Source organism: Dasypus novemcinctus, chromosome 11, assembly GCF_030445035.2.
Source record: "Dasypus novemcinctus isolate mDasNov1 chromosome 11, mDasNov1.1.hap2, whole genome shotgun sequence".
NCBI lineage: Eukaryota > Metazoa > Chordata > Mammalia > Cingulata > Dasypodidae > Dasypus > Dasypus novemcinctus.
The window spans coordinates 13403184-13427714 of record NC_080683.1 but is presented as its reverse complement, the minus strand read 5'-3'; the positions used below and the strand labels follow the sequence as shown (position 1 = coordinate 13427714).

Below are 24531 nucleotides of genomic sequence, written 5' to 3'. Positions count from 1 at the left end.
CAATATATATCTTTAATGAGCAGAGGACATGAATGAGAAATTCATGAAAAATAAAATGACCAATAAACATATGAAAATACTGGACCTTATTAATTAAGAAATACAAGTAAAATGACATAACTTTCATTGATAGTTTAGCAAGTTTTAAAAGAAACTGATAATGTCTGATGTTGGCAAGGATGTGAAGAAACGGGAAAAACTTGAATTGGTTTTTTTTCTGGAGGGCAATTTTGGTAATATATTAAATGTTAAATTGTTCAAATCTTTTTGCCTTAGTATTTCCCCTTCTGGAAATTTCTTATAGAAACACAAGGGAAGAAAGATATATTTATAAGAATATTCACTGTAGCAATGTTTACAATAACAAAAAATTAAAGATAACCTGAATGCAGATGAAGGGAGCAATGGTTAAATAAACTGTGGTATTTGGGAAACGGACTTGGCCCAGTGGTTAGGGCTTCCGTCTACCACATGGGAGGTCCATGGTTCAAACCCCGGGCCTCCTTGACCCGTGTGGAGCTGGCCCATGCGCAGTGCTGATGCGGGCAAGGAGTGCCGCACCACGCAGGGGTGTCCCCCGTGTAGGGGAGCCCCACGCACAAGGAGTGCACCCATAAGGAGAGCCGCCCAGCGTGAAAGAAAGTGCAGCCTGCCCAGGAATGGCGCCACCCACACTTCCCGTGCCGCTGACGACAACAGAAGCGGACAAAGAAATAAGACGCAGCAAATAGACATAGAGAACAGACGGGGGGGTGGGGGGGGATTAAATAAATAAATGTTTTTTTTTTTTTTTTTAAAGATTTATTTATTTATTTAATTTCCCCCTCTCCCCTGGTTGTCTGTTCTTGGTGTCTATTTGCTGCGTCTTGTTTCTTTGTCCGCTTCTGTTGTCGTCAGCGGCACGGGAAGTGTGGGCGGCGCCATTCCTGGGCAGGCTGCTCTTTCTTTTCACGCTGGGCGGCCGCACTCCTTGCGCGTGGGGCTCCCCTACGCGGGGGACACCCCTGCGTGGCACGGCACTCCTTGCGCGCATCAGCACTGCGCATGGCCAGCTCCACACGGGTCAAGGAGGCCCGGGGTTTGAACCGCGGACCTCCCATATGGTAGACGGACGCCCTAACCACTGGGCCAAAGTCCGTTTCCCAAATAAATAAATGTTTAAAAAAAAAAAACTGTGGTATTCATACAACAGAGTATTTGCAGCAATAACTATGTGATGGACCAATATGTACAGCAATATGCAAAAAGTTCAATCTGCACCACTAACAATGAAAGCCAACTGCAGAAGAGAATACAGAATATGAACTTATTAAAAAATAATGAAAAACAGTAAATGATGTGACTATGCATGCACAGTTGATGGAATATGCACCAAATTATTAACTATAGTGGGAAGTTATGAGATTAGTGGTTTTTTTTTGCTTTCTACATAATACACTTCTGTTTTGAATTTGTTTAATCTTTTATCAAATTTACAATCACACCAAAAAAAAAACAATGAAGAGATTTTAAAATAAATAATAAGGTAACCCTCAAGAAGAAATAACCAAATCTTCTAAAGTTACCTCCTGACCTCACCTCTGACCGAAGACTGCAGAAAGTGGCTTCCTCAAACTGACAGATCTTCAGCTTTTGCTTTTTCAAGAATGAGAAAGCTGAGGGTTGTCCCAGGAGACTGCTTGCTTTCCTCAAGTAGAAGAAGGCCTCCAAACAAGACAGTGAGGTGGTAGGGAGAAGAAATTGGGTTAGGATTAGGATGATACTGGGATTGAGGCTAGGATGATGGTCAAGATTGGAACTCTGAGATTGCATTTAAATTTAGGAACAGGATGATGGACTACTTGTGTAGGAATCAGCAGCAGTGCTGGCAGTGGTTGGTACTTTTGTGCTACCACATTCCCATTTCATGTTTGCTCCTAAATCCCTTCTAAGTCCTCTCTCTCCCCACTTTCCTCCACTTTTCACTCAAGATTACTTGATAGTAAAAAATCAAATTCCCAGAGTAAAAGCCTTGGCTCAAAGGCTAAGAGTGGAGGTTGCTCACCATGTAATTATCTGACAGGTCCAAGGAGGCAGCAGCAGCCTCTAGCAGGTAATAGAAAGCACAGGTGGTTTCTCCAATGACCAAGCAGTGCTGGGTGAGGGGCGAGAGCACTAACTTCAGGATTTCCTCACAGTGACAGGGCTTCGTGGTCAACACGTCTTTCTCGTGGCTGGTCTGAGCCAGCATCCTATTCACTTGATCCAGGAACTCTGCTTCTGTTCTTTTTGGAGAGAAGATGAAGAACTGTCACTTTCATCAGGGTATTATTATTGGGTCTCAAAGTCACTTTTTTGCAGGAAGCTTTGCTGTATAACTCATTAATTCTATGACTATCCTTTTCTTTCCTCACCCCAAAAGTTTTGAAAATCAGGGACCAGATTTAAAACTGCAAAGCTCTATTAGAGATTTTTAAAAATCTAAAGCCAAATTAAGTAGCTCACAATCTAAATGGGGAAACACCACACCTGAAGAGTAATTAAATAAAAACAAAAAAATTACATAAGACAATAACTAAGAACATATTTTTGTATTGGCATATTTGAATTCTGTAATAGCACATCTGAATATTAATTCATATAACATCATCCCCTGATTATTTGACCTGATTCCACAACAATCTTGTAATTCAGACAGGCAGAAATTATTACCTGCTTTATAACATATGAGGAAATTGAGGCTCAGTGAGATTAAATGACATATGGTCTTGCAGCTACTGAGAATTAGACCTCCCCTCTTCTGACTATTAATCCAGTGCACTTTCAACAGGCACCATGAGTTCAAAAGAAGTAGGATCTCTATAAGGTAGAATGATCTAAAACAGTACAGATTGAGGAGGGCTGTGAAGGATGGAGAAGGATGGGGAAGATTCTAATAAGTGGAGGAATGTGGGGGTCAGTCAGCATTTTAGAAAGGGAGAGTTGTATGAGCAAAGATACGCAGGTAAATGTGGATGTGGTTCATGTTCAATATAGTTTTGTTTGAAAACTGGAGAAAACCAGGGTAGGTAAGTGGGATGAGAAAACTGTAATAAAGTTGATGATGAACTCAAGGTTCAACATTTAAAATTCAAATGATAGGCATTAAAAAGTCAGTGGTGCAAAGTTAGAAAGTGTAAACTCATTTTAATACCATCAAAAGTAATCAAGAAGGCAGATTTATAGCTGGAAAGAAAATTTGCTAAGTATACAATGCATGTGAAAGCTATTAAGCAAAGTTTTCTTAGCCAGTACGAAATAATTTCTCTATAGGGAACTGAGAATTGACTTTCCACATCTCTGTTAGCTTGAATTTTTGACTGAGTACAAAATCATCACTCCTAGGTAGTTAGATACCCCTCCTGGTCTGAGGATAAGATAAGAGTCCCCCAGTTTAATGGTCCTCTGTGTCACACTTTCTGACTCCTACATGTCCACCCTCAGCATCTCTAGCTACCTGCAGTGATCACTTGAAAAGTCTTCCTGTCTTCTGGATGGCTTTGTCTGGAACTGAAAACTATCTGTGGGGACAAAAAGTTGATTAACTTTAATCCTGTTTGGTTAATTTATCTTTTCTCTGCAGTTTATCTTATGACCTAATTGCTTCCCCATTATAAAAATGTTAAGTGGGTCTTTAATATCAGCCTACAAAGCAAAATTTGCATGGTAGAAGGCCATTTCCTTAATGGAAACTATTTGTAACTCAAATAGTAATTCCTTTCATTCACAAACTCCCCAAACCAGTTTCTAACTCACAGGAGGCATTCAACGGCTGCTAAATTAAAGTCTATCCTGATTTGATCACTACTATCAATAGTGGAAATCCAGGACCAGATCAGAGTAAACAGGAGAGCCTGAGAGCTAGTGAAGGGAATCAAGATAGCACAAGATGCCACCATCTACTAGAATTACAGTGGCCAACAGAGGTTATCAACTTTGCCTAGGTGGCCTTAAATAGCCTTTACCATCCAGATTTGATCGTTTTTCTGCAACTACCTTCTTACAGATCAAAAGAGCAAAGACTGGGAATGACATTGAGATTTCATCGATTAGAGCTCAGAAGCATGGGTGGTGGGATTGATAAGGAATCTAAAGGAACTGTTATAGGAATAATTTTTGTTAAGTAAAAAGATTGCTCTCTGATGATAATGATGCCATAGAATGGCAAGGATAACTGAGGACACGAGTTTTAGCAGCACTGTTGTAGTGTACAACTCCAAGGGGCACATTCACATCATAGTCTCTGTGAATAGCACCATTTGGAGTTGTGCAGTGCCTGGTCTATTCATATGTGTACAGAGGTTGTGGATCTGGGAAGCCTCCTCAGGGTTCAGTTGTGTTGGGAAGGTCTAAGCCTCTCTCATATAAAATGACTAGGCCGTCCAATCTAAAACTTACATTGACATCGCAAAAACAAAGAGCTATATGGGAAATATAAATGAAAGAGCAATTTATTCACAATACCAGACCAAGACATTCACTGTTATTTCTCCTTTCCCCTCTTAAAGTACAAAAAGTACAGATGCCCATAGAGTTCCCTGGCTAATGTCTAATTGCCTCAGCACTGCTCTATCTCCATAGTCATCAGACTGTTACAGCTAGAAGAGGTATCAGGGTCATAGATCAAATCCCCCATTTTAGCCCTTTATCACCAACAATCCACCATGGTCCCCATGCCCACTCCCACCCCCAACACCAACTTCTCTTCTACCAAAGTGTAGAGAAAAAGATTTGGTTGGCTCTTGACAGCTGCCTTCAAATATGGAAGAGGGCACAATTATGAAAAACAGGTAAAGTTGCAAGGAGAGAGATTTTTGCCTTGATGAAAGAAGAAACTTCCTAACAGCTTGAGACAATGAAGTAGGCTGTCCTGTAAGGTAAGCTAACAGAAAATGTTAAAGTGAAGTTGGATGAACTCTTACCTGGGATGCGGTAGAAGGGTTAACAGGCTATGTGGAATATCTCTCCTCTAATCCAACCTTCCTCAAATACTAACTTCTACTCATTCCTCAAGACCCAGTTCTGGAATTAATTGCCCGCCCCTCCTCCACCCCCATCAATCCCCAGCCCTCTCTGACTCCTTCCTCTTGAGGCTGGGTTAAGGACGCCTCCCTTAGGCACCCCTAACCCCTTTTATATGCCATTTTCGTTGCCTTTACTATGCCATATTAGAATTTGCTGTTTATATGTCTGTATAGTCCAAATAAATGGATAGCTTCAGGAGGGCAGAGACTAAGACTTATTTAGTCTATGTTCCTAACACCTAGCATAACCATCTGATACACATAAGGGCTCAGTATATGTGTGCTAAGCTGAATAAGAATAACAGTAATAAAAACAAGAAAATGTATTGAGCACTTAACCATGTGCCTGGTACTCTTCATAGCACACTACATATTTTAATTCATTTAATTCTCACAGCAACTCTATGAACCTGGCATTGTTATTTTCCCCAATTAATTGAAGGCAAGTAACTTGCCCAAGGTTGCCAATCAAAACAGGTATGACCTCTAAGGTCTTGTTTTTTTTTTTTTATCTCTGAGATGACATTTTTCTTATCTCTAGTACTTCAGGGATAAATGCTTCTTTCCATTTACTTTTCTCCCTTAATCTGATTTCAGCATTTTGAGGAAGAGCTCCAAGTACATGAATAAAGAAAAGTGCTGTACACGTCCTTTTTCTGCTCTCTGGGCTTACCTTGGGAAGATGGCAGCTGCAATTTGTCTGTGATCACTTGTATCAGCACTGAGCCAGAATCTTTGTAACTGCAGAATTGGGAGGTCCTACTGGAGCTCTTAGTAGAACAGATGGCAAAACGGTGGAAGGGGATAAAGTCCCCTCCATGGCATTTCCCACAGCGGCAAGCCAAATCTCGGAGAAAACAGGCACATTTGAGGTGCAGGGCTACCTGCTGTTCCTTGGGCCAGAGCTCCCAAGCAGCTTCCCGTAATAGCGGCATTCCAAATTCTAGTATCTCAGTATGGGGTGGGGATACTTCCTCTTGTAGCCTGAGAGGAGAGGCTAAGCTTGTATCTGAAATTCAGGAAAACCTAAGTGAGAGTCTCCCATAAAGTCCTTGTATGCTACCATGTGGCAAATACTCAAGCACATGGTTGCTAACTTATAAGAAAATTTTATTTACAACTCTTGGTTTGTAATACTGCCTCCTCTGTATAAAGAATTTTGCACCAATCTGAGTGATACTGACCATATATAGTATAAAGTATAATGGGAAGAAATGCTCAAAGTCAAAGGGAAATTAAGAATTTGAAATTACATACTATTTAACTTATATCCTGCTTTGTGGTATCTATTTTAATACTACATGTGTTTATCTTGTGAATTTCTAAAAGTAAGAACAGTTTATCCTATTTTCTCATTATTTGCACCTTTATTTTATTCAGAAGCCAGTAAAGGATTGTGGCTATATTTTCTGAATCAAAAATCAAAACACAATACTGATACATGGGTTAACAAGGAAATGAGATTCTTGAAATTAAAACAATCCTGAAAAATAGAGGACATTGTTCATGATAACCATAGATCATTCATGATTTAAAATGATCATTCTTGTCCTGTTTCTCAGCCATAAGCTTTAAGAGACAGAAGCCTTTCTTCTATGATATTGATGATCTTTCTTAATAAATGATATTGATACTCCATCTGGGGCTCTCTTTAGGCCTGAGAACAAGGGAGCAGCCCTTTCTTACCTGACTTTTTCCTTTTCTCTTTGGTTTGTTCGGTGATCTTGATAGAGGAAGGCTCTAATATTGGCTCAGCAGCAAGCTCTAGACTCTTGTTTAACCAGCAGAGCACATGTATATCCACAAGAGCCATCAGCACCTGAAGTAGCTTATTTTTGTCCCAGCCAGGGAGGAGGTGCTGCAGCAGATCTATATGGAAGGAGTGGCCAATGACTGCAGCACACTTGACCAGCAACTGTTCCTCTGGGCTTAGCTGATCCAGTTGATTTACTGCTATTTCTTAAAGAAACAAATAAAATCAGCAATGAACAAGCCTGCTACAAGCCTACAATACATTGTGTTGATTCTATCAATTCTTTAAAGAAAAAAAAGGTTTGTTTTTTTCCACTAGCTATTGCCTTGCCTTAATCCCCCCCTTGCACCACTCAGCGAAACCTCTATATCCAAGTCATCATTTCCCATTCACTCTTTATCCAACAATAACTAGGTTTATAGCACTGATACTGCTCTCCCCATAGTAACCAAAAACTTTTGGTGACAGACACAAAGCTGTGCTCTGAACCACTCAGCTACACAAATGCTCCTTCCCATTTTCTTGACTTATCAGTACTCAGATATTTTCTTCTCACTTTCAACTAAACATATAGGCCAGGCTCCTGGTCCCAGATCTCTAATAATTGTGAAGACCTTAGATAACTTCCAAGCATTTTAGTAACCTCTCTGTATTCTGACCCATACATAGAAGCAATTGCTATTGAACCAGTAAGTCACTAAACCCAAACCCTTGGAATAATGCTAAACATTTTCCTTTCCCTCACAATCAAGTGGCACCCACTCATTTTCTTTATAAATGCCTCATCAACATGTTCCCTCCCAAACAGATTTAGCACAAATTGTTACTTTCACATGGACTACTATAATGTCCTGTTTTGGACATATCCAATTTTCTCTCATTTTCTTAGCCAATAATATAATAACTACTGACAGAATTATACATACGTAAAATACAAATATGTCAGTTCCCCTTGTAAACATTTTTATAACTTACATGGCCTTTCACAATTTACCTTTGGACTTTTATTTAACTGAGCTATCCATTTTAGTTCATGAGTTAACAAATCGTTTTCCCTTGCCTATGTATAATGTTGACCTTGGCCTAACTTTCTAGCTCCTTTCCTAGAATCCTGATAAAATTAGGATGTCAGCTGTGTCACCAGGTTAACATTGTTTACACTAAAAATGGCCCAATAAGGAAATTGAATTTGGACTGGGAAACTGCATGACCTATACATACCTGGTTATAAACCGTAGCCTTAGGCTTCCACGGATGTAATAATTTTTGTAACTGATCATGTCCCTTGCAGGGCCTGAAAGCTATGCTTACGGGGCTATTATAAGAGATGGTATCAGTTCCTATTTGGAACATGGGGTTTCTAATCACCTACCCATTATGGTCTTATTCCCCCATATCAGAGCTATTACTTGAGGAGACAGAGAATAGCTACCAGACTGCTGCAGAAACTGCTGGGAGGACTCCCTCTGAAAAAATACACCTGCTGCTGACCTGCTAGCTGTGCTTCCTGACCCATATGCTTCGAAGTAAAGCCATGCCAAGTGTGGCCTATTGTAGCTGTCTGAGTGTGAACTGTCAAGTTGGACCTAAAAGCTCTGAAGTGAGCATTATAAGCACGTAGCAGCTTATAACAGCTAACACTCATTAAATACTTACAATGTGCCTTGATTTATTTCATTTAATCCTCAACCAACCTCCTGAGGTAGGGGCTGTTATTATTCTCATTTGATTTACAAGAAGACTAACGCTGAGATAAGTTAGCCTACTTCTCCAAAGTCCCACAGCCAATGGTGTCTCAGTTTTTCTGACTCTAGAGCCTGGGCCTTAACTACTGACTGTTTTCATGTGCATGTCTTATCTTCTCACAGACTATTTTACTTAAAGATATGCTTGTTCATCACTGTATTCCACAAAAGGATTAACATAGTACCCTCACCAAACACCTGGCACATGAAAAAAAATAAACAAAAACTCACCTCCTCTAAGAAGAACTCCACTCTCCAATTAGGCTTACCCAGTTCTGATGGCTTCTTTAGTCATTAACCCATCAATCAAAATAACTTTACTTTTTTACTGAACTCCCAGTATGTACATAATACTCTCTTCATTAGCACCACGGATTTCCCTAAATCTCAGCAATATTATCTTTATGCTGTCCCCTCCATCTAGCACAGTAATATGCACAGAGGGAGAGTCAGGATCTAATTTTTATTAGATAACTGGGAAGCTTTTCCTGGTCATCAGCCAGCTCCCAGGAGAACAATGGGCTCGAGTAGTATTACAAATCTTCAAAGGCTCTTTGGGCAATGTCAGAATGTATTTCTGGAGGGCAGCATTTTTTTGTTGTTGTTGTTAAAGAAAAAAAAAAAAACAATCAGAACAATAATTAAAGACCTCTATTCAGTCTCCTGCCAAATTGCTAATTGCAATGGACCTGTAATTGGCTCACTTGAGGTCCTCAAGGGACTTGCCTTTTAACAATGGTGGGAGAAGCACTGTATCCAAGTTTACATCATCTTTGACTGTGCAGATGTAACGTTCCTGCTCTTCTTCAGAGATGGGAGGAGAAATACTATACATTGTGGATTTCACGGCATTGGCTGTAGGGAAAGAAAACTATGGCTTAAGAAAACACCATGGTCAGTGATATGGGTTTAAAGGGGTTTACCTCATCCATTTTGCCTATTCTCTAATTTTCTCTTATAAACTAATAACCATTTGTTGTCTTACACCAAAGATGGTTTCTGTCCACCTTATAAGAGCCTTTGCTTATAAGGATACCTTTCTGCATTTACACACAGTTCCACTCTCCTTCCTTTTCCCATCCCCTATTCAAATCTTCAAGTCAGTCTTCTCATCAATAATGCACAGTTCTCTAGTCTGGACTCTGATGTGTTTATAAATCCTATTTCCCTATCCCCACCCCTGAACTCCTATAGATTAATTGACAGAATTATGTTATCTGAGGCAGGTATTTTCACCTAGCTGTTTAAGATGTGGATAATGCACTTAGCTGGGAAGGCTTAATCTGGCCTACAACTGACACCAGGGGATAGGGATACGCCTCACAAGGACCAAGTGATACCATGTTGGAGAATGAATTCTAGTAGCTGGACCAGGGAAGCTGAGCTTACCTGAGAGGTTCTCCCACTTGCTGTTCTCCTCCTCTTTTTCTTGTAGGTCATGAAAGAGCAATAAGTTCCTAGAGAGAAGGTCCTGGCACAGGATCTCACAGTAGAGAGGGTTTCCAAAGCACCTGCGGAGAAGGTAGCTGCAGAGAGGTAAGTAGGGGATTGCTGACTAAAGTTGCCCACTTGAAGGAAGCCAAGAACAGGGGTACTTCATACTGAGAAATCTTTCTTCTTTTGTTAAAGTCAGCTCTTCATGATATGAATTAACAGAGGAAAGCGGCAGCATAGAAATGCAAGAAAAAATTTTCTACTTGTCTTTGAAATGCACTTTGGCAGTAATTTTTCTTTCTCAACTATTTTGCTTCTATGATGTTGAAAGGAACGAATATCCCCTTGGTAAAGAGTCTGGCAGGAGCTGGCCTGACCACATGTAATTCATGCATGAAGCAAGCCATTCAAGTCCTAACCATACTGTGAAACCTGGGTTACTGATGACTACCTGCACTTAAATTTAATCCTGGGCCTCATCATGGTTACTAATGCCATTCTCTCCCCCACCTCTGCTAAGTGAGACCTGAGCCTTCTCACTTATATCATGGCACTGGCTCCTCCCTTAATGAAGTGCCCAGGTAGTCCTAGCCACTCACATCTGCAGCTCTTGGGGGATGCTCACCACCCCCAGTTCCCAACATGCCATTCTCAACAGTGAGGTTGCTGCCAACTTCGAAATGGGCACAATGATAGCCTGAGAGCTCTTCAGGAAGTGTTGGGCCAAGCCACACAAGGTGAAGGTAGGGGTCAATGTCATCACCATGATGACGGGCATGCTGGAGAGCAGTGTTTCCAAAAATTCCCAGGAAGCTCCATCCATATACTGGGCCTCGTCAATGAGGAAAATCAGTGGTGTTTCCCTCACTGCCTGGAAATAACAGCAAAGAAACAATAACAACTTCTGATTAGAAATGAAGTCACCTGATTTTCAAATCTACTTTGAATTTCCCATCAACCACTTAAATAAAATGTCAACATAGGCTGGGCCTCTCAGAGTAAAATGTATCCTGAGTTCAGGTAATTTTTGCTTTATAAATATAAAATATAGCCTGTATGTCTAATTCCTAAAGAAGTGTACGAAGATACTTAGATAAGGAAAAACTGGAAAATGGAGTAAGCATCAAAATATTTTCCAAACCAAATTGAAGCTTTCAAATATTTCATTTTGGCAAAGGCTTCATCCTGTCTGGGAATTCATAATACTTTCAACCAGCAATTTCCAAACCAGACTGTGCATCATAATCTCCTGAGTGTGCTTGCTATAAATACACCTTACCAGACTCCGCTCATGTAGATTTTTAAAAAATTTATTCACTTTATCCACATTCCCCACTCCCATTTCATTCCCCACCATTTTAATGTATTTAACTTATAACCTTTTGTTCGTATTGAATTCTTATAAAATGTGTATTGGGGTTTAGTAAATTGATTTTATGTAAATGCTACTGTATTACAGATCTTATTATTTCTTTCTAATTTTAAATTCAGAAATGTCTTTAAGATCCTTCCATGTTGCTATATTTTCATCCATTTCCTGACTTGTGATTCCTGCACTATACTCCATTGTGTCCCTCCATGTTGTCACTCCCACACCTCCCTGGCCTCTGTGAACAAACACCATAATGACTATCTTCCTGGGATATATAACCAGGAGTGGGACTGCTGGGTCGAGAGCTAGGTTCTTAACGTTTTTTGTTCCATGGACCCCTTTGCCAGTCAGGTGAAAATCGTGGACTCCTTACTAAGTCCACATGGTACTGTGGATTTAATAAATGTATTATACCTGCACCAACACATCCCCACAAGAATAATGTTTTTTTGAATTTCAATTCAAGCTCACAGACCCCTTGTTAAGAATCCCTGGCCTAGAGGGTGCATGTTATTAAAATTTAACTGCTACTTTTAAAATGATTTTCAGAATGGCTACATCAGTTTTTACTCATATAGAGTTTTGATTTAGTAGTCCTGGATATCTATATTTTTAATAAATAGTAGGTGAAACAGCTATCTACTTGCATTTAGAAACCACTGTTTGAAATTAAGTGACTAAACTTTTGTTAATAAACAGGAGCAGGAAAGAGCAAAGACCTTTTCTTCTCTGCTGTGCTGTGTTGTAGGAAAGATACAGACAATAAAAATGTCAATAAATAGGAAGGCAAAGGAATGTCTAAAGTCAAGGTGTGATGGGGGTAGATTAAAATAAGCATAAACCTTCTCTATTTAATAAGAGTTAATGATATGTGGCAAAAGTACCCACCTCCTGAAGTACTCGAATGAAACACACTTTAATCTTCTTTTGTCTGGCCAAGTCATCCATATGCGAAACTTTGAAGGATAAAGGAAACTAACCAGGAAAATTATTCACATATTAGTATTTAAAATGACAATTCTAATGAAAGCATGCACAGTCTCCAAAATGAACAGAAATTATTCTATTTTGACTAAGAAATGATTTCTGATAAATTGGGCATGGAGTTATGAATGACAATCTAACATCAATATATAGTTCCGAGGGTGAGGATGAGAGTTGAGAGTTATCTCTTTTCCATACTAAACTGTTAAAGGGTTGTGACCTAAAAGTAAAATGACAGGTTAAACTTAGCAATGTCACTTTGGGCAGCTCCAGTACCACAGTTGTGCCAAGTATACCAGGATGAATCTGTACATGAGACTTGCCAGAGAGAGATGATACAGACATACACTGTGGCTAGGGAAAGGGAGGTAGGGTTAAAGAATAAAAAAACTGCAACTGGCTCAAGAACACATGGATATAATTGCTAGGACTGATGTAATGGTCAGGATAACCTTTATATATTTATCACTTTAAAATCTACAATGTAATCTCTCCTATAATATCGCCTTTAAAAGTCATACCAAAAAACCATATAAAGTATTGTAATTGCCATTTCACAGGTGAAAAAAATTAAGGCTTGGAGAGGCCAAGTGTTTTGCTCCAGGATATACAACTAGCAAGTGTCAGAGTCAGTTCTAGAATTCACTCGCCTCAAAAAGGAGAAAGTCTGGGTTTTGGTGTCAAAGAGATTTCAAATCTTGATCCTGCCATTACCAACTATGCGTTCTTAGGCTACACACACATACTAAGTATCTCTGGGTTTTAAATCTATTTTTCAAAGTAGCAAGGAGGAATAAATGAAATAATACATGCAAAGTGCCTAGCATAGTGTTGGGCATATAGTGTGAGTTTGGTAAATGTTTGTTGCCTTCCCTACTTCCAACTCATGTTCTTCTACCTCATTAGACACTCATTCGCCTTAGAAGAGAAAAACAAAAGAAAAAAATGTAAAAGGTAGAAAATTAAAAAAAAAAAGCCATAGACAGCCTAAGAGTATTAGATTAGAAGACAGAATCCTGGGTTCAACCATGCACAAAAAAGAACACTGGTAGCCCAATTCAGGAAGCCACCGACTTCATTACCTTCACAAAGAAGAGGTCATTAAAAAGGCAATGAAGCGGTTCCTCCACAGTCCTGCAGAGCTGTCTGTGTAGGCACTCCTGCCGGCGGTAGGATGGGCACACATCAATCTCAAAGAAGATGGCCATGAGGGTCTGGATGGCATAAAAGCAGTGCTTGGAATCCGCTTCTTTCAGCTTCATCGGCAACACCCTGGTGAACGCCACTACGGTCACTGGGGAGGCTCCTGACCCGCATTGAGGTTACTCATTCTGTAAGCCCAAGGAGGCTGACTCTAAGGATGTAAGGCAAAGAAGCCCCAAGAGAAGTGGTTCTGACTGGCTCCTGATGCAGGAGTCTTTACCTGTGCCCTTCTTTCTGGGCCAGAAAGTTTACTTCAGCTAACAGCTGGCTTTTTCCATAGCCTTTTCCGCCTTCATACAGAATCACTTGTCCCTTCTTCTGGTGCAAACACCTCTGCTGTGCCATTTGGAAAGCTTCTAGTTCTTTCTCCCGGTCTGCAGAGAGACAGGGAGTAACTAATACTCCTAAACATTTTAGTAGACACTCTGGTTAGCTCATTTGCAAAGCCAAGTCTCAGGATGGCTTTTTTCCCTCCACAGTCCTTGGGAGAACCCCATTCTTCAATGATGTTTCATATCTCTTTCCAAAATATCAACTCTGCACTATACGGAAATGTGCACTGGTTTTGAGGGTTTGTTGTATAGCCTAAGTAACAGCATTCAGAACAACTAGGTACCATATAGACACAGGGGCTTCTACATCATCTTAGTTCTTTGTAAAAATCTCCTTAATAACTATTTAGTCTTCAAAGTCTATCATTGCCATGTAAAGATAATGGGTTAATATAGATAAAATAAATATATAGAGAGGGAATATATAGTATGTATGGCAATGGACTTAGCACCACCCATCTTCATAACCTTAGGATGAGAAATTTTCTTCCAAAGATGATTCACAACAAGCTGGTCCAGAGCTCAACAGCTGAACTCTGACTTATAAAGATTCTTACCAAATACTTCTCAGGCAAAGTTATAGGATTCCACTTGATATATGAACATTCAATACAGAAAAGAAATGGCAAGTCTTCAAAGTGAGCATAAATTCACGAAAAAAGCTGCTGTCTTTAATTTTTTAATTCAAATTTAGAAGCATTCAGTCCTGCATTTTATTTTGTTTTTAAAATAACACTTAGCTGTTTATAGCTAAAACATATATGATTTAAGTTAAAAAACTTACCTAACAAAGGGTGATTTTTACTTCTCTCTCTGGCCAAATGTCTCTTCCCAAACATTCTAGGAAAAAGAACAAAGGGGAATATGTCTATTAAATATGGATTCAAGAACAGATTGTCCTCCTAAGCAAGTACTTTCAGGTAACTGAAGAGGTGCAGAGCTCTGTTTAAAGGGTTAAAAAAAAAACCTAAGAATACTGGGGGTGGTGGTAGTGGTGGTAGAGTATTATTGATTGATTCTGGTTCAGGGAAGTAAATAAATTATGAAGGACAACAAGAGGAAAGGACATCTGAATTAGTGACCTAATGCTATTCATTTTCTATTAGAGAGCAAGAAGTCACTGAGGAACTAGCTAAGAGATAAATATAAAAGTTAAAGAACTCAGACACTAAACCCTCCTCTTATGTGCCATATCCCAGCAGGCTGGGACCAGTAGCAACTTTCTTTGTAATTTCGTACAATTGATGCTTATTAGCATATGCCCTGATACTGTAATAAGAGATAGGAACAAATGACACTCACATACATCTTCTATGGCCAAGGTATTCATATATCTTCCCTGGGTTGGAGATGTTTTTCATCATTTTCTCCGGGAGTTTCTTGAAGTTGTAAGCAGGTAGCATGGATCTTAGATATGTTACCTCATCACAGGACACCAAACCTGGATAAGCAGTTATCATTCTGGCCACTAGGCTCACTTTCGGGCCAATAACTATGTCAGAAAAACGGTGAAGAGAAGGGAAGAGAATTTTTGGACTACCTCCTCACCTTCATCCCTTAAGTTACAGAGCTAACATTCTAATGTCCTATTCTACCTGTATATTCATGTCTTGCTACTGCCCCGACCACACCACAGAATACTGGTCCATTGGTGATACTGATGGAAACAAGCCTAGAGATCAGAAAAGCAACAAAGGTAAATACTCAATCAAAAGGTTCCCAAGTCAGGCACTATATCTGCCACTTCCCTAAATTCAGAAGTCTAGTTTTAGAACTCGGAATGGAAAAGGCCAGGGGCTGCTGTTGATCTGTCTCATATGATGGGGTACAAAGTACTGAATATTAGGAAGATAATGAAAAGGAACAGAACACTCACCCACTCCAGAGTTTTAATTGGGGAGATATTAGTAAAAAGATAAAAAAGTCATATATATGTTAGATGCTTTTTCTATGCTTTTTGATATACTTTCAAAATGATTACCTCATCTGATCTTTAGAGAGTAATCATCAATAAACCTGCAAGGTAGGTAAGGCAAATATTTTAACCACATCTGACAAAACAAAAAACCACAGGGGTCAATTAATTTTCCCAGAGTTATTTAGCAAAAGTCAGTAATGAGTCAGAATGAGAATTCAGGTCTCCTGATACCTAGACGATGCTATTTTCATGCTACCTCAGATAAAAGCCAAAAATGAAAAGAAGATCAACAGATGCCAATACAGGGTTAACAAATCAAATAAAGCTAGAATGTCAGAGTAAAGGAATAATCAGACTGTCAGACTTTTGATGGAAGACTTTCTGAATCAAATTTACATTGAAATATATATACATATATATATTAAAAAATTATTTATTTCTTTTGAGGTACCAGGGCCAGGGGTTGAAATACAGACCTCGTATTTCTGGGAAGCCAGTGCTCAACCACTGAGCCACACTGGCTCTACTGAGTTGTTTATTCTTTTGTTTACTTGTTTGCTTTTTGTTGTTGTTTTTAGGAGGCACTGGAGATTGAATCTGCGACCTCCCATGTGGGATGCAGGCGCTCAACTGCTTGAGCTACATCCCTTCCCCTGAAATATATTTTTAAAATGAGTAATATATGTTCATTCATTCATGCATGTATATATTAATTCATTCAACAAGTATTGAGAAGCACCTATAATATCACATCTTGGGCTGGGCTACCCTGGAGAAGTTCAATCTGGGAAAGAGGGATGGTAGGAACTGAGAAAGGAGAAGAGACATATTTATTGGTCAGCAAGACAAATACTGTATATTAGAGATCAGTACAACACATTAATAGAGCAAACAGAAAGGATGTACTAGCTCATACTGGAGAGTTGAAAGAGTATTCAGAAAGGAGAAGAAATTGATTGGACCTTGAAAGTTCAAGACACTGCCAAAGTGGGCAATGGCATTCTAATAAGTGGGAAAGGGCACATAAGCTTTGAAACTCCTGGTGTTTGTGCAGAACAGAAGGTATTTGGAAAAGGGAGAGATGAAGGAAAAAGTGGTCCTACCAGACCAGTATAGAAAAGCATCAGAGATATGAATTACTAAAAAGAGGGCATATATTGGTCCAGAAGTGGCAAAAGATCAAAAGTGGCAATGAGCAATTCATATAACAGAGAAGCACATTTACTTGGCTGATGTGAATTTTTCTTATGACAGGTAACAATATATGCAGATGGAGAAAGAGGATGCAATGAGTCACAAATTAGTTTCATATTAAAAATGTACAAATAAACAATTTTCAGTTGTACAGAGAGCATGAAAAGTGGCAAAAATCCTAACATTATTGTCTCCTAGGCCATCAGAATATTCCGCCTGGCTCTAAGGATAGGCTTGAGTGCTATCATTGCCCAGAATAAGAAAGAGTCACAAAACCAGGAAGTTGGTCCATTATCCTACCAAGAGCAAGACTAATAATCTTTGCCGAACTCCTTTCCTTTGTAACCTGGTTCAAAAGTCTATAGTCAAGCAAGTGGTTGAAAGGGAAAGCCTAAAGACATTTATATTACTGGAAGGAAAGCTAAAAATGTAACATGGGACTGTACGACATAATGAACTCTCATGTAAAATATGAATATGGGTGATATTGCATATATAAGACTGTTTTTATAAAAAAACTACAAATATACTAGGGAGAAGGAAACAGCCATAACAGTCATGTATGGCAGGGAGTGCAGAGAGAGATTGTGAGGTGATGAGTTTTGTTTGGTTGGTTTTTATTTTTCACTATTACTACTACTGGCAAAATGAAACTTCTCTAAAAATGATAGGAGTTATGAATTCACAACTATGTGATTGTAACAAAAACTATTGTACACTTTGAATGGATTTATGCTTTATTAATATGTATCAATAAAGTGTATTTTAAAATGTATTAGGAATTTAATTACCTAAGTTTCTAAATGGCATTCATTTTAGAAGAATTTAATCTGTTGAACTTTTGAGTTAATTAAATATTAATCAAAGAAAAAAAAATGTCTATAGTCAAGAGCTCCCTGGTGCCTCCAGGGAGAATCAACTACTTTCTCCCATAATGCTGTGTTGCAACACCTATAGGATTTTATTTCTGCACCTGAATTTCATTATATTAAACTCAGTCATTTACTTAGCTGAGGGGGCAGTATCTCCTTTATCTTTAGATCCATAGTACCTAGCACAGTGCTTGGCTCAGAGTTGTGCTCAACTACTGCTTATTGAAATAATGCATTTATGCAAGTAAGATACTCAGCTATTAATAAGACTATGATAATGAAACAAGGAATATTTTTTACTAGGTTATTTCTTTCTTTCTATTGTGCTTTATAACTTCCCTTGATCTTCCTGATAGCCTATGTTCCTTCCTTCTTTGAAAACCTTTTTCATATTGATTAAGAATTACTTCTTTATTCAATATATATGTAAATATAGGCAAAGTATTTCTGGTGCTGAGAAACTGTAATGATGAGATACTGAGACTGCACTCCCTGCATCTCAGAGGTACCCTAGAGAAATAGTGACCAGCCAGAAAAGGCTTCTTCAATCACTGGAGTCAGGGAATCATCTTTCTTCTGCAAGTGAGCTGAAAACTGAAGGTACTTCTCAGATAAGGAAGAGGGATTTAGAGGAAAAGAACAGGGTCTTTATAAAAAGAGATATGGAATGTGATTTTTGGTTCTGGTTGAGAGCTAATCTGATGCAGAGAGGCATGAGCAATGGTATCTGCTACTGAGTCACAGAGGAACCTCTGAGACTAAGTCTCTACATTTAAATTACAGGTGAAGAAGCCAAGCTTTACTGCCTGTCTAGTGTAGTATTTCCCAAAATGTGTTCCTTAGAGCACTAGTTTTCCTGGATGTTTATAGGTGTTTCTGGAGAAAAGAATTTGGTGATCAAGTAAATTTGGGAAATGATGAGTAAAACTAAATGTAACAGACTTCTTTACGGCAAGATTACGCCGAACCATTGATATGTTAATATACATTGTGAGCCCTCAAGAAGGAACTATAGTTTGCCTCACTTCCCAAATGTATTTTGCTATGCAAACCTTTTTTCATGAGTATATTAAGGGACTACTGGTGATCTATGAAACACACTTGGGAGACAGTGAATTGGTGATTCTGCTTTAAAGGAAAAAAAACACTAATCTTGAAACCTAGATTTCAGGCTCTGACATTGCCAAGCTATTTGTCTTACCAATATAATTTCTCTGGGTCTTACTTTTCTTAAATTAAGGAGGTCAAACTAGATGAACTCTAAAATCCCATATAGTTCTCTTTAAATTTATTATATTCTAAACTAAATAAGTTTGAAAGGACCACAGTAGGGCCTAAGAGTCACAGAAGTCATCCTTAAGGGTATTGTAAGATGGCCTCTGAAGGCCAAAGAAATACCCATCTGAATCTGGCCTTTGGGCAGGACCCTTTAAGGCCACAGGTCAACGCAAAATTCAAGAACAGAACAGAACAATACCAGTACACCCACACTGGAGAGAAGATTGGGAGGTAGGTGGTAGGGTCCCATAAAGACTGAAAGAGGTTTCAACACACATCTGTCCTGGGCTAAATGTTTCTATATAGCAACTGCATCATTTTGCTCATCTGTAAAATGAGAAATTGGATCAGCTAATCTTTAATTCCTTTCTAGAACTAAAATTCTATTACTATGTCTCTACTGTTATATCACATTAGTTATCTGTGTTAGCCCTTTCAGGGAAGTATCTGCATTTTATATGAGACAGCTGTGGGGTAATGAAAAAAAACCACAGGATTTGAAGATAGAAGGTCTGGATTTCATTACCAGCTCTATTTGCTAATAACTTCTCTTCTATGGCCTTAGTTTCTTCCTGTGTAAAAGAGGAATAGAAATTTTCATACTGGTAGTATGTACAAAATATTCTATAAATATTAAAGTACAATCTAATGTGTGATACAATTTTTATTCATCTTGAATAAATTATGGCAAACAAACCCATGCTTAGTGTTAGCATTAGAAATAAATGTTTTCAAATTCATTCATGTATACTTTCCCCATAGCTTTAGGGGAAAAAATAATTTGAAAAATTCCAACCAACCTTGTCTAAGTGAAACTACAGGGGAAATGGATCTTTATAATACCATCATTAGGACTAGAGTTGTGTGGAAGGTGTGTGTACATGGAGGGGGGTTGGTGGGGAGGTAGATATGGAGGAGGGCAATCAGTTCAGATTGTGAAGTCCAGAAAAAGCAATAGAATTTGAGACAGACCAAGAGTAAAAGCCAAGAAAGAGAGAATCAGATTATTATCCCTTCCTTTCTAGTAAATTGTTCCATAACTTCTCTCTCCTCTCCTCTTGTAAACAGGCAGCCTTTGTTCTGTATCCCCTCTATTTATAGGTATCTTATCTCTATCAAATTAATTTACCCATTTGTTTGTTCCTTTGCAGTGTGCTTGTGAATCCTGTTCCTCCCACTGGATGGGAACTTTTCTTTATTTTCCCTGTATCTAGTACAGAGTTCTGTGACTAGTGATTTCTAAATAAATCTTGTCTGCTGACTTCCCTTAGCATATGTCCTCCCCTATAACAGATTCTGGGCACCTTCAGCCCCTGCTACTTGTCACCACCTTCTACCCAGCCCAAAGAGCCCCCTGGGGCCTGAGAAGCTCCTCTCTGCCCCACCTTCCTCCTCACTTGGTCTCAGCAAGATTCTCCCAGCAGAAGTTGAAGATGCTGAAGGAGCTCTCCAGGGCATAGGCACACTCATCTGGCTTCTTATCTCCAGGAAGGCCAAAAACACAGAGGAACATGCAGCCCTGAAAGAGGTGACAAAGAAGGAAATGAGAAATTTACGTGATGGAAGGAATAGGACTTGCCTCAGTTGAAGGAAAGCCAATGCTGTTTTGACTGGTCTGTTGTAATGTAGGAGTCAACAAGAGACATGCAATGGACACTCTGGGCCACATCAAAATGAAAATTTTTAAAATCTCATTTTAACTAAGTTTCTACCAACTGAAATTTAAAACACAAGAAAATCTGATACCAAGAACTTTTCAAAAATTCAGTTTCTAGCATATACCTTGAAGAAAACCTATATGGTTATTTGGAGATAGGTATCCCAGAAAATATATTAAACTTAATCCATTCCTGTGGGTGTGAGCCCATTTTAAATATGATGAGGTTATTTTAGGAATGTGGCCCAAAACAAATCAGAATGAGTTTTAATTCTATTACGGGAGCACTTTTGGGCAGAATGAAATTCAGAATATAGAAAAAGCCACAGGAAGCAAGAAGCTGGAGGTTAAGAGAACCTGGAAGAGAAGGGAGAAGCCAGGAGATCCACGGAGTAGCCAAGGGCCAATGATTGCTGGCAGCCAGCCCCAGCATGCCAATCTTTGGTAAGAAAGCGTCACCTTGATGAGGCTTTGATTTGTTTTTTCCTTGCCTCAAAACCATAAGCTAATAAATTCCCATTGTTTATATCAATCCACTGTTTGGTATTTGTTTGAGCACCCAAGGAAAACTAAAACAACATATCTGCTCAAATATTCTTCATGTATGTCAAGTATTGTGATACTGTTCCTCTCTAAGATCCTCAATTACGTGAGAAAGATCTGATTATATTTATTTTACTAATCAAGCCAGAAAACATTCTTTATGCTTTTATATAAAGATTTTTTTAACAAATATTGTACCAAAAAAGGATATGGGGGTTAATTCTCACTAACTCTGAAAATTAAATTAACTAGACTATACTATTCCTTAACTATTAATTGAAGTTTTAACGTAATACAGTTGTTATAAAATAAGTGGCACAGAATCTGACTTATGCCTATATTATATGGGATATAAACTGGTCATGCAACACTTTTAATCTTCCTTACCTTTAATGTTGATGGGTCAAGTTCCCTTGTACTTACTTTCTCAAACATAAAGATCCGGCTTAGCTGGCCACCCCCTTTCTCAATGACTGTGGAGATATATAAGGCAGCCTTTTGGATAAGATGACACAAATGCAACATCCACGCTGTCTTGTGGAACTCTAGACTGACCAAAACTATAGTCACAGTACGGAATTCGGATACATACTCCATAGGTTGGCCTTCATCAATCTGCAAAGGCACAATGAGTTACCTTGCTTGTATCTTCAACTCTTGGCATGATATTTAGGCATTTTAATTTTATACCATATGTCAAGTATGGGGAAATAACATGGCTAATCGGCAAAAACTTAAAAGAAAATTCAGGCTTGAGAGGTACAGAACACATACAAATCAATATACTTGGAAATAAAACTGTTAATTTGGATTTAAACCTAATTTCACTGATGAAATATTGTCAGGATTTTATATTTCCTCTCTAACAGTTTGTTTGTTATATTCAACTCCATTTGTCACGGTATTATTTACAAAGGGATTCACATATATTCATACATAGATAATCAACACCTATTTACCAAACTCTATACCCTTCTATTTTCTAGGATTGAGAAATCTGACTAAAGTTATAAGACATGTCATTATGGTAACAATTGATACAGATGGGGAAATCTGCTGGGATTACAATGGGGAACTGAGGACAAAATGGATCAACACAAAAAAGTTGTCATATATACATGAACACCTATTTAAATGATGACTCAAGAACTTGGAAATACCTTTTCTACAAGGTTTTTCATTATGTGTTTCCTCAGGGTTTGCTCAAGTGCAGAGTCTGGATCCAATTCCAATGCAGTTCTTAGAGTGTCTGAGAAAAGATAAATAAACAAAATGTCTCAGGTCATGTGGAAAATTAGTAGTTTTGGGCTTAGAAATAACTATTTTAGGTTTAAAATAACTCACCAGCACTTGTACGGTAATGTGGTAGATAATCAAGGCACTTATCAAAATGCTCATCAAAATCAAATGGGTCAATGATCCGCATATCTCTTAACTAAAAAATAGAAAGAAGGCTGCTCAATTCTGTGCCCACCCACTAACTAGATTATCTCTGGTTCTTTAGCAGAATGGCTGGGAACTCTAGCTCTTTTTTTTTTTTAAAATAAACATTTATTTATTTATTTATTGTTTCCCCTTCCCCTCCTTCCGCCCTGCTGTTTTTGTTGTCTGTGTTGTCTTCTCATTTTCTCTCCTCTAGGATTCACCAGGATTAGATCCTGGAGACCTGATGGGGAGAGTGATACCCTGTCAACTGCACTACCTCAGTTTCTGGTTTCTGCTGTGCTTCACCTTAACTCTCTTCTTGTTCGTCTTTTGATGCGTCATCATCTTGCTGCATGACTCACTTGGCACAGGGCACTGGCTCACCATGTAGGCACTCATACTGGCAATGGCTTACCACACAGGCACTTGGGCAGGCACTGGCCTGCCACATGGGCACGCTTTCTCTTCTTTTTCACCAGGAGGCCCCGGGGATCGAATCCAGGTCCTCCCATATGGTAGGTGGAAGCTTTATCACTTGAGCCACATCTGCTTCCCTCTAGCTCTTCTGATTATCCTTAATTTTCCCAGCCTTACCACTCTGCCTTTTCTATCTTTTTGGGAGAATATCCCTAGCCTACCTCCAAAACGGAGTTCCAGCGGTTGTTGGTTTGCTTAGGCAATAGGTGAACAGGCCTTTTCTGGATGTGGAATGGATGGGGCCAGCCTCCTACCTTCACAGCTTCATCCTCCCTCATGATTTCCACTTCAAACATGTACTGCTCACAGAGCTTCCAGCAATTCCAGGACAAGACAATTTCATTTGCCTGAGCCAAACGCTGAGCTAACTGGACATCATCTACATCCCGCCCAATCACTAAGAGGTACTGCCGCTGCTCGTCTCCAATTATAATCTGGGAAATCCGACCTGCAGATAGACCTTTGCAAAAACAGAAGAAAGGTGGAGATTAGCCAAACTGAAATGGAAGATTTATTAATAAAGGATAGGGCCTGAAAAACTCATATGGCAACCTTCAGCAAATGACATCTTTGGAGTCAGATGTGAAAAGAAGAATAACTAATATTTCTGGCCTAATGGTTTTTAGCCCCTTAATGATAAAGATATTGAAAAGCCAAAGGTCAAAGCATCATGCCAATCTCATTATTGAACTCATCTGCAGAAATCTTAGGTGAGTTCATCCTTAAAAATAATTGCCCCACATTTCCTTCTTTTTTTTTTTTTTGGATAACTTTTTTTTTTAATTAAAGTTAATAGATCACAAGGAATGTTACATTAAAAAACATAAAAAAACAAAAAAATAAGAGGTTCCCATATAACCCACTCCCCACCATATCATTTTTGTAAGTTGTATTTTTTTTGAAGATACATACATCATAAAAAAAATGTTACACTAAAAAATATAGGAGGTTCCTGTATACCCCGACCCCTCTACCCCACTCCTTCCACACCAATAATCTCCCTCATCATTGTGGCACACTCATCACACTTGGTGAACACATTTTGAGGCACTGCTGCACTACACAGATAATAGTTTACCCTGTAGTTCGAACTCTTCCCCACTACATTCAGTGGGTTATGGCAGGATATATAAAGTCCAGCATCTGACCCTGCAATATCATTTAAGGACAACTCAAAATCCCCAAAATGCCCCATATTACATCTCTTCTACCCTTTCCTTGCCCTCAGCAATTACTGTGGCCACTTTCTCCACTTCAATGCTAAAATTTCTTCTAGTACTCGTCACAATAGTTTTATAGTAG

General features: G+C 38.8%; 1 protein-coding gene across 11 annotated transcripts in view; it reads right to left on the bottom strand.

The window, feature by feature from the left end:
* LOC101416433 (adenylate cyclase type 10-like) overlaps positions 1-24531 on the bottom strand; it is a 51974-nt gene that overhangs the window by 7789 nt on the left and 19654 nt on the right. For 10 of the 11 annotated variants that reach the window (XR_011650048.1, XR_011650049.1, XR_011650050.1 and 7 more), the window contains 19 exons: positions 23484-23689; positions 22672-22762; positions 22488-22576; positions 21751-21942; positions 20525-20646; positions 15461-15537; positions 15168-15357; positions 14650-14705; positions 13754-13907; positions 13413-13602; positions 12235-12321; positions 10574-10845; positions 9930-10066; positions 9267-9395; positions 6729-7001; positions 5716-6051; positions 3476-3539; positions 2045-2264; positions 1579-1704 (listed from right to left, as the gene is read on the bottom strand). Coding sequence is in view for 8 of the 11 variants with exons in the window: in XM_058306688.2 (XP_058162671.1) it covers positions 1579-1704; positions 2045-2264; positions 3476-3539; positions 5716-6051; positions 6729-7001; positions 9267-9395; positions 9930-10066; positions 10574-10845; positions 12235-12321; positions 13413-13602; positions 13754-13907; positions 14650-14705; positions 15168-15357; positions 15461-15537; positions 20525-20646; positions 21751-21942; positions 22488-22576; positions 22672-22762; positions 23484-23689 (3011 nt within the window). In the remaining 3 variants the exon portion in view is untranslated. The remainder of the gene's footprint in view (positions 1-1578; positions 1705-2044; positions 2265-3475; positions 3540-5715; positions 6052-6728; positions 7002-9266; positions 9396-9929; positions 10067-10573; positions 10846-12234; positions 12322-13412; positions 13603-13753; positions 13908-14649; positions 14706-15167; positions 15358-15460; positions 15538-20524; positions 20647-21750; positions 21943-22487; positions 22577-22671; positions 22763-23483; positions 23690-24531) is intronic. The other variant, XM_023590065.3, reaches the window with a different exon arrangement.